Source organism: Embiotoca jacksoni, unplaced genomic scaffold (genome assembly GCF_022577435.1).
Source record: "Embiotoca jacksoni isolate LCO1_2020_lvr unplaced genomic scaffold, fEmbJac1.0.p SCAF_70, whole genome shotgun sequence".
NCBI lineage: Eukaryota > Metazoa > Chordata > Actinopteri > Embiotocidae > Embiotoca > Embiotoca jacksoni.
Window position 1 is genome coordinate 259,965 of NW_027185426.1, and position 16,465 is coordinate 276,429.

The 16,465-nt window shown below is 41.9% G+C and overlaps 1 protein-coding gene across 1 annotated transcript; it reads right to left on the reverse strand.

Annotated features, from left to right (window-relative positions):
* Nucleotides 1-5,741: 5,741 nt before the first annotated feature.
* On the reverse strand, nt 5,742-8,180 carry ppp1r3cb (protein phosphatase 1, regulatory subunit 3Cb). The gene is made up of 2 exons (XM_069177238.1): nt 8,019-8,180; nt 5,742-7,814 (listed from the first exon to the last, which is right to left on the reverse strand). Exons 1-2 carry the CDS (start codon nt 8,030-8,032, stop codon nt 6,818-6,820), a joined length of 1,011 nt encoding a protein of 336 aa, XP_069033339.1. The 5' UTR covers nt 8,033-8,180; the 3' UTR covers nt 5,742-6,817.
* Between the last annotated feature and the right edge of the window lie 8,285 nt (nt 8,181-16,465).

Here is a 16,465-nt window from a genome sequence, read left to right on the forward strand (position 1 = left end):
ATATTTTAGCATTTAATGTGCGTATAGGTTTTTATACAGCAAAGGGAATATCACGAGGCAACAACTGCATCATTTTCACTGAAACATTACAACCAGACAGTAAACATTTGTAAAAAAAAAAAATGTTTACAAAACAACTTTTTTTTTACTGACATCGTAAACAGCGTCCCAACTTTTTCAGAAACGTTTGTCCATGCCGACAGGCTTCCTCTTATCTGTCACTCAAAACCATGCATGTGGAAAAATATTTCTTCCTCCATCTCTTCATTCTTCTGATTCTTTTCCTTGTGCAGTCGTGCATCTGTGCTTTTGTGTGTGTGTGTGTGTGTGTGTGTGTGTGTGTGTGTGTGTGTGTGTGTGTGTGTGTGCGTGCGTGTGTGTGTGTGTGTGTGTGTGTGTGTGTGTGTGTGTGTGCGTGTGTGTGTGTGTGTGTGTGTGTGTGCGTGCGTGTGTGTGTGTGTGTGCCGGCTCATACGTGTTCACGTGTACATTTAAAGCATGTAGTACAAACATGTGCGAGCGAAGGTTATCACTGTCAAACTCACTCTGGGTCAAACAGCAGTGATAGGGACACAGCTGTCTATCTGCCAGTAGATAAGGATAATAATAAAAATAATAAAGTGAAATGAGGTAATCGTCTGAAGCCAAGTTGAAGCCAAACGACTCGAGAGTCTCTTACGTTTAATCACCGTCCAGGTTTTTGGTTAAATCCAGATTTTGAGACATTTTCCATCAAAACATGGGATTCATCTTAGGACAGATTTAAATAGTCAAAAGAGAGACGAGTCGTCCCTTTAACCTGTCGGTGAGACGCTCGGAGGATCGATACGGGACGATGAGTGAAACTAACCAAACACGCACATGTCCCGACCGCCTGCTTATCGGTTCACCTGCAAAACAAGGAACCGTTCTATCTGACGACCTTCGACCTCTCAGCCTGCAGACTATATTACAGACAAAAAAGAACATAAACAGTCAGTTCTTGCGACATCCGAGTATGCACGCACAAACACACACAAACACACACACACACTTATGCATAATAGTAATAATTGACGTTTATTGTGGGTTTTTTATGTCCCCGATATCGACTTGTATCCACAAATCCACGACTTCCATATGTTTTATATTGTGAGCTCCGTTTGCATCTCGTATGACCCTCACGTATAGTCCTGTGAGGACATGTTGGACAGAGTCTGTCCTCACATCACCGGCAGGTCACGCTGGTTGTTTCTGCTCTCGGCTGGAAACCTTTTGAAGTCGTGGCTGCTGTTGAACGCTCTTTAAAAAGCACCCTAAGACTTCTTTAATCCACCTTGTGGTGTTTATTTGTAACTTTTAGGTCGTTGTCAGGTCTTTGGTTTTATTGTTTGTTTGTTTTTTACTGCTTTTATGGTCTTATTTTTTAATAATTAGACTCGTGAAGAAATTTGTGACCTTCCTCTGTGAAATGTACCATATTAAATCAACTTTACTTACCGTTATCCTTTTTAGCACCGAGGCCGACAGGTTGACGGGATGACGTGTGCAACCTGGTACATGAATAAACAACATGGTATATTTGAATATTTGCACTCTGCAGAAAAAATATACTATTTTTTAAGTAAATCTGCAAGCAAAGGACAATTAAACTAAATGAACTGTTGTTTTCCTTCTAAATGATGACTGCTAACTCTTTTATATATTTTTATATAAACAACAGTTTACCTGTTTTTGGGAAACCATCACTCGATGTGCATTTTTTTGGTTTCCAGCTGGACTTATTGAAGACGTTGAGCCACAGGGAACCGTGTCGTGCTTTGTTCTGCGTCTTTCATGTCTTTTTTCCATTTTCCTGTTATCTCCTCCGAGGCGCTGCAGAGCTTTCTGTGTTGAGCTGAACGCTCCATCTGAATCAGGTTTATATGAAAAATTGGATCTGCAGCTTTGAAGGACTTGAAACTGTGAGTAAAGACGGTACTTTGGCTTTAAATGACGTCGTGTAACCCCGTTTAAGTCTCCCAGACTCGGGTTTGTTTTTGTGACCTTGCCATCGCTGCATGGGGGGTTTCTGTCTCTGCATCCTCGTTGCATCACTCCGGTCCGGTCGCTCCGTGGATGCTAACCTGAACTCCATTAATATTTGACCAGTGTTGGACTTTGAGCTGCACGAGTCCGACTGCACATTTCTTGACTGTGAAACTAAATGATAATTTTATTTTTAAGAAGTCTCCTGACGATTTTGTAACTGATGCTTCAGAGATGCTGACGAGGATTCAACAGCAGAAACTTTTCATCTGATTCTAAATGATGTTTGCAGCTTTTAAAACTTTTACCAGGCTGGAATTTCTTGCTGGCATTTCCAGCTGCGTAGTAATCACAGCTGATGCCGGCTAATGAAGCTGCAGAAGGCGTAAACTAAAACCACAAACAAGACCACAAATATCACAGTATTCCTGTTTCAGGACTTTGAACAAAAAACTTCTTGTTCTTTGTGTTATTTCATAGCAAGAATTCCTTTTTAATTGCTCCCAAACTTTGCTAATTGTCGGTAAATAATATAAAAATAATGAAATGTAAAACTAGTAAGAATAAATTTAATGAAGGATTGTTTATGTGTCAGTTTTGTGATTAAAAAAAGGGAAACTCTCCATCACCTCCCGTCCTGTATCAGCTGGATTCGCTCCATCTCCGTCTGACCTCCGTGAAAAAGTGAGCAGATGGATGGAGGGATAAAAAAAATATGAGCTTAACAATTTCATCAACAGTCAGCAGAATAACATCAGTTCAACGGTGAATCAGTGCCCTGCTGGTAACTGCGATCAAAAACACTTTAGACACTAAAAACACTGTCAAATTAAAAGAATCTTCGGTAGGTGGCTAGAAATGTTAAAAAGAAATGTTGCACGAAATAGATATTCTTACACTTGCTAATATGCACATTTTCAGTTTTTATAGAAAAAAACTCAATGTGCTGACTGTGCAGATCTTCTTCGTGTCGGGTTGAACGCGTGCTTGAAGCATCAAACCTTTTATTATCTGCAGCAACATGCAGATATGAAGCATCGTCTGTCGTCACGGCAACAACGTCGTCATCGGTCAGAATCAGATGTCGTACGTCCACGTTTTCTCCCGCCGGTCTGACGCGTTAAATGTTTTCAGAACCGATGAGCGAAGCAAGAACATGGACGTTAAATGCTGATATTTCACTTTCAATGTCGTGCCGGAGGTCAGAAATAATAACGAGTGGCCGCTGACTTCCTTCATTCTCCGCTGACATACCTTTTGAATTCAGCTGCGACGCCGAGGCAGAGCGCGAGAGAGGAACGTAAACAGGAAGACAGCAGGAAGCGGAGGAAATGAGAGCGGACGCCGCAATAATCAGAGACGGTGAACCTACAGACGGACGTTACAGGAATGAGAAGCGGACGGCCGGTCCTTCACGGTGATCCCACCGGATATTACAGGTTTTACAGGCATGCGGTTTCATCAGCGCGCAGGTGGAGATGAGATGGAGCTCCGAAGCCAGGTGGAGGTCGGGATGAAGACTTCTGAAGCCGATGTGGGATCACATTTTTCAATTTCACGCGGTAAACCCCACAGAGAGGTGAAGAAAGCCGGCTACAGTAGAGTAGAGTCTACTACAGACAGTAGACTCTACTGTCCCTGGTACCATCTCTCTTCTAGTCTTTCATGTTTTTAAAACCAGAGAGGAGGATTTTACAAACATGCCAAGTTCAGGCTGGTGTTTCTCAACCATAAACTGGATATAAAAGTGTTCGTAGCTTCAGGTCTGTAAAATGGTTCTGATCCAGAAGTGTCTTCAGCTGCAATACCAGCGAGTGTCACTAGAGGTCGGCTCCAAAAAGCCTCCGGCTCCATAGACTCCCATTCAACTTCTCTCATCAAATCCAAAGTGAATAAAATGTGTCCATCAGTTATCTCGGTGTTGTTAGCTAAAGTCACTCCTTCTTATTAGTTTTCTGGAGGTCCATCTGAAAATAATCCCTCATTCATTAGAAAAGAAGATTCAAGAAGACCTGTTTTTGGGGGGGCGTGTCTGTTTGATTGACAGGCCTGTGGTGCAGTCAGGTTACAGCTATCGGTGGACGGGACGTAGTATCGTCAGGTTTCCAATCAGATTGGTCAGATCCACCGCTGGCTCCTCCCCCAGCTCGTCCAAATATGGTCACTTCCTGCTCCAAACTGCTCCGAACTATTAAAGATGGTGACGGACTGAATCTGAACTGGAGGATTCATAACGTTCACAAACCAACGATGACCTCAGTGTTGGTTGATACTTGTTTTCAACATAATATTTGTCGTACAGGTTTTCTTACCTTTATGATTTACGTTCATCCTGATTTACAATCGTTTGTCTTCTGTTTTTTTTGTTCCTGGATGCATAAACTTGTTGGAAATTTGAATTTCTGGAGGTTATTTCATGCTTTTGGAAAAATTATTTGTTTCTTTGCACCCACAGACTTTTTAGAAACCTCAACAAAGTCTTTGTTGACAGCATCCAAATACCCAGAGATATCGGCACAGATATTACGAGGTCTGTTTTTACATCCGTGTTATGTCGCGGTGCTGAATGACGTTCACAGTAAAGAGAGAAACACCAGAAACATAGATTTTAAAGAGTTAAACTGCGATACAGCGGGATGTCCTGCTTCAGCCGGAGGACTTTCCTTTAGTGCAGCAGTCAGCATTCTTCCTGCTGAATATGAATCCGGCAGCAGAGACAGTCGAAATGAGGCCGAAGAAAGCAAAGAAAACTCCTGCAGGCGTCCTCCTTCTGAATAAACGGAGATGTGGAGTCTGAGGAGCTCGAGGTTCACTCATGTTTTTATTTATGTGTTTCAGGGTCTTTTAAATTAAGCGAAATGCGTCATAAACTCTTCCTGGTGTTTGAAACAGATTTTTATGTGGTGCGAGAGTTGATTTTATTTGCAGCTGTTGCACGCATGATCGCATTATGTAGGTCAAACTGACCGCGGGTCACATGATAAACAAAACTGCTGGCACGGTGTGTGTGTGTGTGTGTGTGTGTGTTTGGATTTGTGTGTTTAAAGACACTGTTTGTAGTGCAGTGTAACACAATTATAAATATCTAACAGCTGTTATGGTAAATGCAAAATCACTTCTGCAGTATTTGTACCATCGTTTCAATGCAAAATACTGTAAAATATTATTCCCTGCAGATGTTTCAAAATAAAAGCCAGCACCGGTATGCTTTTAATGTGAAACAGATGGAGGCGTGTCCTTTGCACTGACTTGTGGGAGCTACAGTAAATAAAAACAACACATATTTTTATTATAAATAATTATTAAAGTCCAACCTTCTTCACATGAAGACCCACATTTCCCCTTTTGTTTTGGTAAATAAAAGCTCCGCCCACTTTTTTATTATCCATTCAGCTCAAATGTTTGTAAACAAAAGAACTCCTTTTTTGCTCGTGTTTACAAACATTACTTATATAATTCAGCTTTGACGGCATCATAAACTATTAATAATGTTAAAAGAGGATGTGATGTGTGACCTTAGAAGACCTGTCAATCAGAATGATTTGAATTTCTGCAGCGGGACGACTTGTTTGGATTTTATTCGTACGTTATTTCGGTCGGACTTTGCTGATTCAAACTGCCACTGCGGTTTATCTTCATGTCTTCATTCAGTTTTATTATATATGTATAAGTATTTCTTGCATCAAAAGAAGCAGAAACTAGAATTTATTTTGAAAATGAAAATGAGTCAGAAGTCATTTTAGCACAAACAGAAATTTATTTCGAAAAAAAAAAAAGGGAAATACATATCCGACACACACATACCTTCAAGTGAGACACACACAACGCTGGGGCACACACTTCATCTTCACAGTGACATCAGCAGAAGATTATTTATCCAAAAACAAGAAAAGAAATCTGGATTTCCAGCCACACATACTGTACACGCATCATCGAGAATTGCACTTGTGAGAAACAAGCAAAACAACAACAACAAAAAACCCACTCTGTCTTTACATCACTTCCTGTTTCACATACCGGAACCACACAGGTTTCCAAAAACTCTTCTTCTTCTTCTTCTTCTTCTTCTTCCCCCGTTGGAGGCGACCAATCACGTGCAGCGTCTTTCTTCCGTCGATAGCAGCTCGGTTCCTTAACAAACTCACCTCACAATTACATCATCACTCGGACACTTTTTCAACCAGACAAACGTGCGAAAAATAAAAATAAAAAATAAAAGAAGGACTCCACTTCTACAAATTAAGGCCGTTTTAAATCACGCGTGATTATTTTCTGTTACAAAGGTGCAAAAAAGTTTAGTGTGCATGTTCCATTAGAAATGAATCAGCTGTGTTTTTCTGCAGCAGAGAAGCACTTTGTCACCATGCACTCCCCCTCCCTCCCCTCCTCCCCCCGGACTCTCCCCTTCAATATGAAGGACTAAATCAGCTTGCAGACATCACATTGAGAGGGAACAACTCAATCGGTTCACGTTGGACCGATGCGCTGGGTTTTTACGTGTGTTGTGGATCGAATGATTAGTCTGAGTTTTAGTGGGCGGGAACACCGAGAAAGGCACATGAATATTTTACAAAAAGAGAAACACGGTATGTCCCCCCCTTCCTCAATTGTTCATCGTCTCTACAGCCGCAAAAAAACTTGACAGTCATGTTTCTGTGGGCCTCCGCCGGCTAAGAGAAGCCGAGGTTGTTGGCTTCATGTTGGCTGAGACCCAGAGAGCAACGACCCCCCGGCGGATCGGCTCTGAGCGCCCCGTGAGTGTCCGTTATCTTATTCCAGTTGCCAGCTCAGCAAACATTCCCGCTGCTCTTCACCAGTAAGGCACCGTGTTATCGAGCTGACCCAAACTCTGCCAGCCGGGGAAGAGTCCGCTGGACATGCGCGGGCTGCCGAACTGATCGAACTCCAGCTCCAGCAGCTTCACGCCCCCGTTTTTGTGCTCGGTCGACTTCTTCTGCTCGACGGAGGCCGGCGGCACCGGAGCGCTCAGGTCCTCTCCGTTGCAGCCCACGTGCTTCAGGACGTAGTTGTTGCCGTCGTTATTGTCCCAGAAGCTCCGGCTCTGCACCCGGAAGCAGACGCAGAACTCGACCCGGTTTTGCGGAGGGATGTGGGCGGGCATCTCCAGGACGAAGGCGAAGGTGTCGGTGTCCTGGCAGCCGTACACGTTGTTCATGAAGGTGCACTCGACGTCGGTGAAACTGGCCCACGAGTCGAAGGTGACGCGCACCTGCACGGACTTCTCGAAGCCGACGTTCCGGACCTTGACGGTGCCGGTCAGCGAGCGCTCCTGCAGCGAGCAGTTCTCCAAACAGACCGAGTTCTGGATCAGGCGGTTCCGGAAGTCCAGGTAGTCGGCGGAGGGCTGCTTGAAGTCGAGCGCCAGGCTGCGGACGGAGCTGATCTTCAGGTCCATCGTGGCCGTCTCCAGGTCGCTCATGTCGAACTGCAGCTCCTCGGCGGTCCGCTTGCTCTGGTACGGCTCGTCGTCGAACTTGGAGAAGACGTGGATGGCGGTGAGCGACATGCCCTTGGTGTCGGCGAACACCACCTTCTTCTTGCCGTTCCAGCCCTCGCGGCCGCCGTCCTCCACGGCCTTCTGCTGGCTGCTGAGGCACGGCCGCAGCGGCTTGTAGAGCTGCTGGCCGCTGGACTGGTTGGCCCGGCTCTTGGCCCTCTGCAGGACCTCGTAGGAGCTGAGGAAGCCTCGGAGGGGAGGCGGGGAGTGGCTGATGTAGAACCTCATCGCCATATCCATCGGCATGACTGGGCCCGGCATAGCTGATGGACTGAAAGACCTCAGCACGCTGGAGGAGGAAGAGGAAGGAAAGAGACGGAGAGATTAGAAAAGTGCCAAAAAATAAAAACCAACTTCACTTTTTAGACTTTTTAAGTTCTGGTTTGATGAAAGTTTGTCGAAGTTTCAAAAAGGCTCGACCGTACAGAACAAATTTAAAATCAAAAGTAAAGTAAAACGTGCATTCAGTCTTCTTTTTAGACAAACTTCTTACCTCGCAGCACTCATGGAACAAAGAAAAGCAGCAGTCCGACCAGAGAAGAGCTTTTATAAAACCGTTCCCGTCCTTTTTGATTTTTGCTCTAGAAGTGCATACTGCGTCACTCCCCCTTCTCTTCCACCTCTCTTGCTCTCTTCCTGCCTCTGTAGTGCCGAGGTTTGCTCAGCACTGCCGGATTTCAACTGCCACATAGAGACAATTAGCATATTCTGTCACGTGATCCCACCGGCAGCCAATGAGAAGTCAGCGGGCCTCCCGGCCAGCCAATCGGCTGCGGTTGGAGCGGGCTGCGGGCCAGCTGATAGGGGGAGTGTCCGCCTGCATGGGACTCATGCTTGGGATGCCTGCAGCCTCTGAGGCTATTTGAGAACCATGATGGACCCCTGCTGGAGCTGCAGATTATATTCACATTACTCACTGCAGACGACTGAAGTTTATCATGACTTGGATTCCCACATGATTAATCACGTCTGAGTGATTAAAGCCATCATAGAAAGGGCTCCTGAGACACGTCAGAGGGATATAAATACTTTTTTAACGCAATTTTAATTGAGCATAAATCCAAAAAATAGAAGTTTGTCTGAAATGTATTTCACAAAAGTGCTTTTTTGTGAGTTATATACTCCCAACTCACACTCTTATTTCCCACAGTTCTCTAAAGTGTTTAATATTTCACTTTTTAAAAGGAATTTTAATGAAAAAGACAAACATTTTAAAAGTCGAGAGGCCTTTTAAAACCTGAGGAATAAATAAAATACTGAATGATGTCCTCTTTCGTCGGTGCAAATCAGACAGAAGATTACAATCCCTACTACCTTTTAAAAACTTGCAGATTTTTCCTCTTCTTTGGCTTCGGTTGTTGCCGTTTGACTTGTGAACATGTTGACAGAGAAATTATTTTTAAAGTGTATTTGCTTCATTGATTTTTTTTTTTTTTAATTCTGGGTTAAACTTTATCCTCTCAAAAAGAAAAATAGTCACTCAGGACCTTTAACAACCGACAGAAGTGAGAGAAGTTCTCTTTTACTTATTCTAACTTTTAGAGTGAATTATTTTCTGTCACACTGTCATATTATATTATATAACACCTCAAAGTTTTAATGGTACTTTCTGAGAGTTGAAAGCCTTGTTTGTGCCCCCTGCAGGCCAAACGACTCGACAACAAACCAGAAGCAGGAAACAATGAGGAGCTCCACGGTTTCTTTAATCAAATCAAATCCCGGTCAGTCACGTTTTAATATCGTATCACAGCTGCAACGAGACTCGGGCAGCTTCCTTACCTCTGCCAACCTGCAGGTCAGAGGTCAGGATCACTCGCCCCGATGTCTGAATCACTGAATCCTATAGACTTTAGACTGCACGCCATTTTCACATGCTCGTAAAGGCAACAGAGAGCTATTTATCACAGGCTGTATGAGTCAGCGAGGTCAATATCAGGATTGCATCAGAAAATAGATTTCTTTATATAGCTGCATCCTGCCAGCAGGGATGAAAATAAAAGGTTATCAAAGGTAAACTATAAAGATATTAAAACCCTGATTTCAGGAGGACAAAGACAGTAAATATTAGGTTTTATAAAGACGCCTGACCTTCTAGTTTCAATAAGAAACATAAAATGTTGAGTAAAATGTGTTTTTTTTAGCATATTTTTATTTTAAAGACACGTGAAGAAGTTCATTTAATGCTTTTGGTTGAAGTCTGGTGGACATGCGGATCTCCTCTTTTGTCTCTCATCTGATCATGCAACGTTCATGTGGTCACGATTTCAAAGTAACCCGAGCAACCGAAAGTCAAACGAGGCTGCAGCTGATCTGATACAACAAAGGTTACATCAACTGATTTATAAAAAGGGAACGAGAGGCAGCAGCAGCTCTGCAGAGTGTTTCTGTTACAGGATGCTGCAGCTTCATGGTCATCGACGTTTCTTAGAAACAAAGTTGTTCAAGAAATTTACAAAAAACAACAAGAAACAGCTGCTGCACAACTTATTATAACTTATTATAACATATTATAACATTATAACTTATTATAACGTATTATAACATATTATAACTTATTATAACTTATTATAACATATTATAACTTGTTATAACATATTATAACTTATTATAACACATTATGACTTATTATAACTTATTATAACATATCATAACTTATTATAACATATTATGACTTATTATAACTTATTATAACTCATTATAACATATCATAACTTATTATAACATATTATAACTTATTATAACATATAATGTATTATAACTTATAACATATTATAACATATTATAACTTATTATAACATATAATTTATTATAACTTATAACATATTATAACTTATTATAACTTATTTTAACATATAACTTATTATAACTTACTATAACATATTAATAGCATGCAAGACAAACAATCCATGCAATTATTTTATTTATTATGTAATCAGCTCGTTTCAGTCCATGAAATGTCTCATTACTGTTTCACACAGTCTCCTTCATGTTTGTCCACCTCCCTCCACCCACTTCCCACCTCCTCCCTCCACCCACCTCATTTATCCAGAGGGGGAGGGGACAGAGGGGAGGGGGGGGGGGCTTGAGTCCCTGCACGTACCGGGCAAAAGGCAGGTAAACACAGACGCTGTGCCCTCAGGAGTGACATTAATCATTAATATTTATTATAGTACAAATTGTAAAAATAAACTGTTCTTTAAAACCCAGTAAACAGAAGACAGCTCCATAAACAGTGAAACAACATTTGTACAATTATTTTTCTATTGTCAAGAAGACGATACATTTCTCAGAATAATATTCAGAAGGATAATCAGGAGAAGAAAGAAATTAAAAACAGTTATTTCAAAGGTTTTTGTGGATCTTGTTTTTTACTGTTTTTTTATGCAAAATCGTGTATTTCTTCTTACTATGTTTTTTTTCATGTGATATTTATCTGGCAACTATAAATATAGAAGTTACTTTGCAGATATGGATCTTATACAAAATATAACATTTTTGTTAAATTAACTGCAAAGTGAAAATGTCATTTAAGAAATTAAAAAATACTTTAAAATGCATATTTGCAAAAAGACATTCTGATAATACTTTTTAGCTTCTGCTGAAGTTAGGATTCAGGGATTTTACTTTGCAGTATTACATGATGAAATCTATCAAAGTACATCGAGTTCCACTTTATCAGACCAGTAAGAGTACGTTTATTTAAGGATTTGGGAATCAATTGTGGGGAAAACCGTCTCTGTACAAACATGACAGTAAATCTCAGTCTGTCTGTAAACGTCGTCATTACAACAGAAATCTGTCAAATGCGACGACGGCAGGAAACTTTAGGTGACAGAGAGACGGACGGACGGATGGACAGACGGACAGAGAGACCTTCTGGCCCCTGGGTGAGTTCCCAGGCAGCCAGTTGGCACGGTTACCGTTCACGTAGCAACCGTTGCAGACAAAAGGGATCAGGAGAGGCCATCGGGCGCGGTGATTGGTCGACAGCCGTCACAAGACCTGCATTTCTCGTAAGATGGTGACAGCTCTGAAGAAATGTTTGACAGCTGAGATCCAGCAGAGCTGCAGCTTCACCTCAGACATACCTGCATGAGAGGTGGTATTTTATTTTGAAAGGGAAGTCGGTCAAATGGTTTTAAATGGTTGTTTTAAAGTCTCTGATGGGGTTTAAGAACATTTTAAATTCAGCTCAGCGTGAAAAAGCCGATGACAACTTCAAATTGTGTGTGCTGATCTTTATAGTTGTTGAGAATACAACTAAAATCCTGCACACATGATCACTTTTTTAAAACAAATCAGCAGCTATTGTTCATTAATACGGTGAGATTTATATCAGAAACAACTTATTCTTGAACTGAAACCAGTTTTTAGTGAATGAGAGATCGCTCTGCTGCAGTGTCAAGGTGCAGGTTCGTATTTGTGCTGATTTGCCCACATTAAATACTGATTGTAAAGGAAACAGGACCTAAACGTGAGCCCTGAGGAACTCCTACAGTTCAGTTCAACACTTCCTCAGTCACATGTTGACTTCCTGTTTGTTTCAGATTTTCCGTATTTATTTCTTGGATTTGCTGCTTCACGTTAAAATCAATCAAAGTGCATCAGGACGAGGATGTTCAAGGCTCCTGCAGGGAAATGATTTTTTTACAAAATGACAACATCGCTTCAGTAACACTGCTCATTGATTGGTCAGCTGATCTGATTCAGAGCTAGACGACTTTATTGATCCAAAGAAGGCCAACTGATTTGCAACACCAAGTACACACACAACTTTAAACGGAGCAGCAGGATCTAAAAATAAGTTATAATAAGTTATAGATAAAAAATAATAAGTTGTAGCCCATTCAAGTAACCAAATTACATTGTGAAAGAGTGCCTCGGTTATTTAAAATGCCCGTCGTCAGCATTTAGTAGCCAGATAGCAGAAGGGATGAAGGACTTTAACCCTCGTGTTGTCCTCGGGTCAAGATGACCTGCAGCTGTGTTCAACCAAGTTCTATTTTATTTCTATATTTTCATATTTTTTGGGGATCATTGGTGACAAGAAGGCTGTGAGGGTTTCTTTAAAGAATGACGACCAATGATCCCAAAAAATATAAAAATATAGAAATAAAATAGAACTTGGTTGAACACAGCTGCGGGTCATTTTGACCCGAGGACAACACGAGGGTTAAAGTACTCATGTGTTTTCTTCACAGACTGAATATAAAAGAGTTCGTAGCTTCAGGTCTGTAAAACGGTTCTGATCCAGAAGTGTCTTCAGCTGCAATACCAGCGAGTGCCACTAGAGGTCGGCTCCAAAAAGCCTCCGGCTCCATAGACTCCCATTCAACTTCTCTCATCAAATCCAAAGTGAATAAAATGTGTCCATCAGTTATCTCGGTGTTGTTAGCTAAAGTCACTCCTTCTTATTAGTTTTCTGGAGGTCCATCTGAAAATAATAATGTTTTAAAAAAAAATTCTGTTATTATCTGTGAGCAGTTAAAGATGTCGATTGTCAAAAACCAAGTTCAACCTGAAGAGGTTGAAATGTCAAAAGATTCAATCGTTGTGTAAACATGAACCTTAAATCTGACCTCTGACCTCTAACCTGAGACACCGTTTCCCGATAGTTTATTGATGTAACACACAAAAAGGAGATTTGTTTTTTTTGGTTTGCTGCATACTTTTCATCCTCACACACACACACACACACACACACACAGACACACACACACACACACACACACACACACACACACTGAGGGCTCTGTGCCTCTGAGTCTTGGCTGTCATCAGACACCCCGCTGGCCGGTATTTGTCGGGTCAGGACGTGTCGGTAGCCGCAGAATTCAGAAACAGAGTTCGTGAACTGTTAATAAATCAGAGCGGGCCGGAGATTCGTGCTCCAAAGAGCCTCATTTTCTAAAATAATAAAACAATTTGTTTCCTGCATCTTCAGGGTTGTCGCTGACTTCATGGAGCCACGTAGACTTTTTAAAGTTAGTTGTCTTTGATCTGAAGTTTCTCTGATTATCTTTTCAGTTATCAATTATTGACCTTTCAGTGTTATCTCGGACTTTTCCATAGAACTTTTCAGCTTTTCTGATGACTCTGCATGAAAATGGGTTCATTTTAAAGGCTATTGCAGATTGTTTTTTTTCAGTATGGTCTGCTTTTCCAGGGTTTATTGCTGGATGTTAATGGTCAACCAACTTTTCAACTTTATTACATTTCTTTCCAGGGGTTATTTCTAATGCTGAAACATCATGCACAACCTTTTCTGGGATAAAATGATAATATTCATACCATGATAATGATGGGTTACTGAGATTTTTACATATAAATTTTGATTTTTTTTTTTTTTTTTTCTCTCCATCATATAAGGGATCTAAGAGGTATAGATTTATATCAGCAGCTGTTTCCATCCTGCTTCACATTTCTTTTTTGACTTTTTCCACATTAAAACATGATTAAAATGTAAAATAAACTGTAGCTGAGAGACCTTGGTAATAATAAAGACGAGGTATGGTGCTCTGAAATTTGCTCCCTGAACAATACACTGTGTTCCCGCTCCACATATCTCAACTACAGAAATAGAAACGGACTTTAGCATTAAGATCTACTGGAGACAGAGCCGGCGCACCAAGTGGGTCAGATAGCAACATGGCCGACATCAGCGGACGGCCAAGTGGGACGATGTGTTTGACGTCATTACATGGCAGAAATATTTCAGGAGAACATTGGATGTCACGTTTTAATTGCAGGTTATAACCAATGTAGCCCACCAATGAGCCACCGAGCAAATTAATCTGCACCAGAACAGAAGCCAAATACATGTTTGAGCGCTTCTTTGAGCAGTTTGGTTGTGAAGGGAGAAATAAAAAGGTAAAAAACCTCATTCAGTTATTTAATCTGGTGACTGACAGCCAGGAAGGAAACGAAGACATGTATTTTTATATTTTAACTCTATTTGTGGGTCATTTTATTCATCTGATCTGTTCTTATGTATTTGATTTCTTTTATATATTTTTAAATGTTCCTTTATATGTGAATCACTGCATGTAGTTTTCTTGCTGTGAAGCACTTTGAGCTGCATTTCTTGTATGAAAAGGTGCTCTACAAATAAAGCACCAAACAAACTCCAACACGGGCTGGACAGTCCTGCAGGCCAGCAGGCTGATGACGTTGCTTTAGTGCGGAGGAAGCTGCAGCTCCCTCTGGTGGCTGGTACAGGCCATGCACTTCCGCATTGACAAGAAAAAAACAACAACTCGTATTAGATTGTCTTGTTTCATCGGTTCTGTTTATTTTGTAATGATGGATTCAGTAACTGGTTGTTAGTGCATCTGAAAAATTACGGTTCGAAAATAACATTTAAGGTCAGACAAGCAAACAGGTTAAAGGTCGGGCAGTGACGTCACCACACACACACACATAGGCGCAAAAGGAAAACAAAGATGGCGAACGAACGCGTCAGATCCAAAAAGCTGAATAAGCAGCAGGATTAACAACATCAAAAAAAGTGACAGCGACGCGGGATGACGGACGATGTCCCGGCAAGGATGAAACTGTTCGCCGGTAAGAAAGCGGGGGAACTAACGGGAGCTAACGGGAACTAACGGGAGCTAACGGGAGCTAACGGGAACTAACGGCGGCTAACGGGCGCTAACTGGAACTAACGGCAGCTAACAGGGCTAACGGGAGCTAACGGGGGCTAACGGGAACTAACGGGGGCTAACAGGGCTAACGGGAGCTAACGGGGGCTAACGGGAACTAACGGGGGCTAACGGGAACTAACGGCGGCTAACGGGGGCTAACGGGAGCTAACGTTAATTGAGCGAAAGGAAAACAGCCAGCTAATGCTAACAGACGTTCGTGCGTTTGTTTGTTTGTTTGTTTGTTTGTTTGTTTGTTTGTTTGTTTAGCAGCTGCAGTTCAAGGTGCTTTCTGACATCACTGCCTCTTAGAAGTCGTTGCTGCTCAGTTTTGAAGCTGCTCTGAAGCCGGTACCAGAACAAGGGCCTGCTAGCCCGTCAGAGAGGGAGGAGGCTGAAATAACTCAAATTCATCTTCAGGTTTCAAACTTTTCAGACGTTGAACACCACTTTTATGTGGCTGGTATTGTTGACCTGCTAACTGTCCCCCTGTCCCTCCTAAAAACAGGACCAGAAGGTGGTCTCTGAGGAAACAGCTGCTGGTGTTTGTGTAGATTTTAGGGATTTATTTTTCATCACCTGCTCAGTGAGTCGATCAAAGTGTTTGTTGGTCGAGGTATTTGGTGGATGTGGTTTCTCTGGGAGCCGGCGATGTCTTACAGGAGTATTATTTCTCTCAGACAAACACCGAGTCCCTCAAAGGATTACAACCTATTTTTTGTTCCATGTTTTTGATCGCAGGCGTACCAGCAGAAATGAACGTTTCTTTGACTTCTCTGGACTAATGACATGAATGCTTTGCACATGCACGCAAAGAAAGCATTCACGAAGTAGATTATTCATGTGCTGAACATGAGACAAACTCTTTGGTGTTGATCCAATTTAAAAACATCCCAATTTAATTGAATTCATCTCCTCCTCCGGTATTTGTGCGGGTCCAGATGAATCTGCTCGGTGCACCCGGCGGTCCTGACCTTAATGTTAAATATAACCTCCAGTGTTGTCCTGTGATATTTCTGTCATCTGATGCCAGTCAGACGTCTCGTCCCGCTGAGCTCGTCCCTCTCGGACCGGCTGGATGTGTCTGCTCTGTGTTACGTAACAGGAAGTTCCCACACTGAACTACAAGAGCTAAACTAACAGTAACACTGATGGCATTTTTCATTTTAAGTGGCACCCAAACAAAAAAAACCACCAGAAACCCTCCGGAGTTTCACACAACAGTCTTCATCCAGTTTTTATTTAAGCTGCAGCTTAAATGAGATGAAGCAGGTAAACGGATGAAAACCGATTTCGAGAC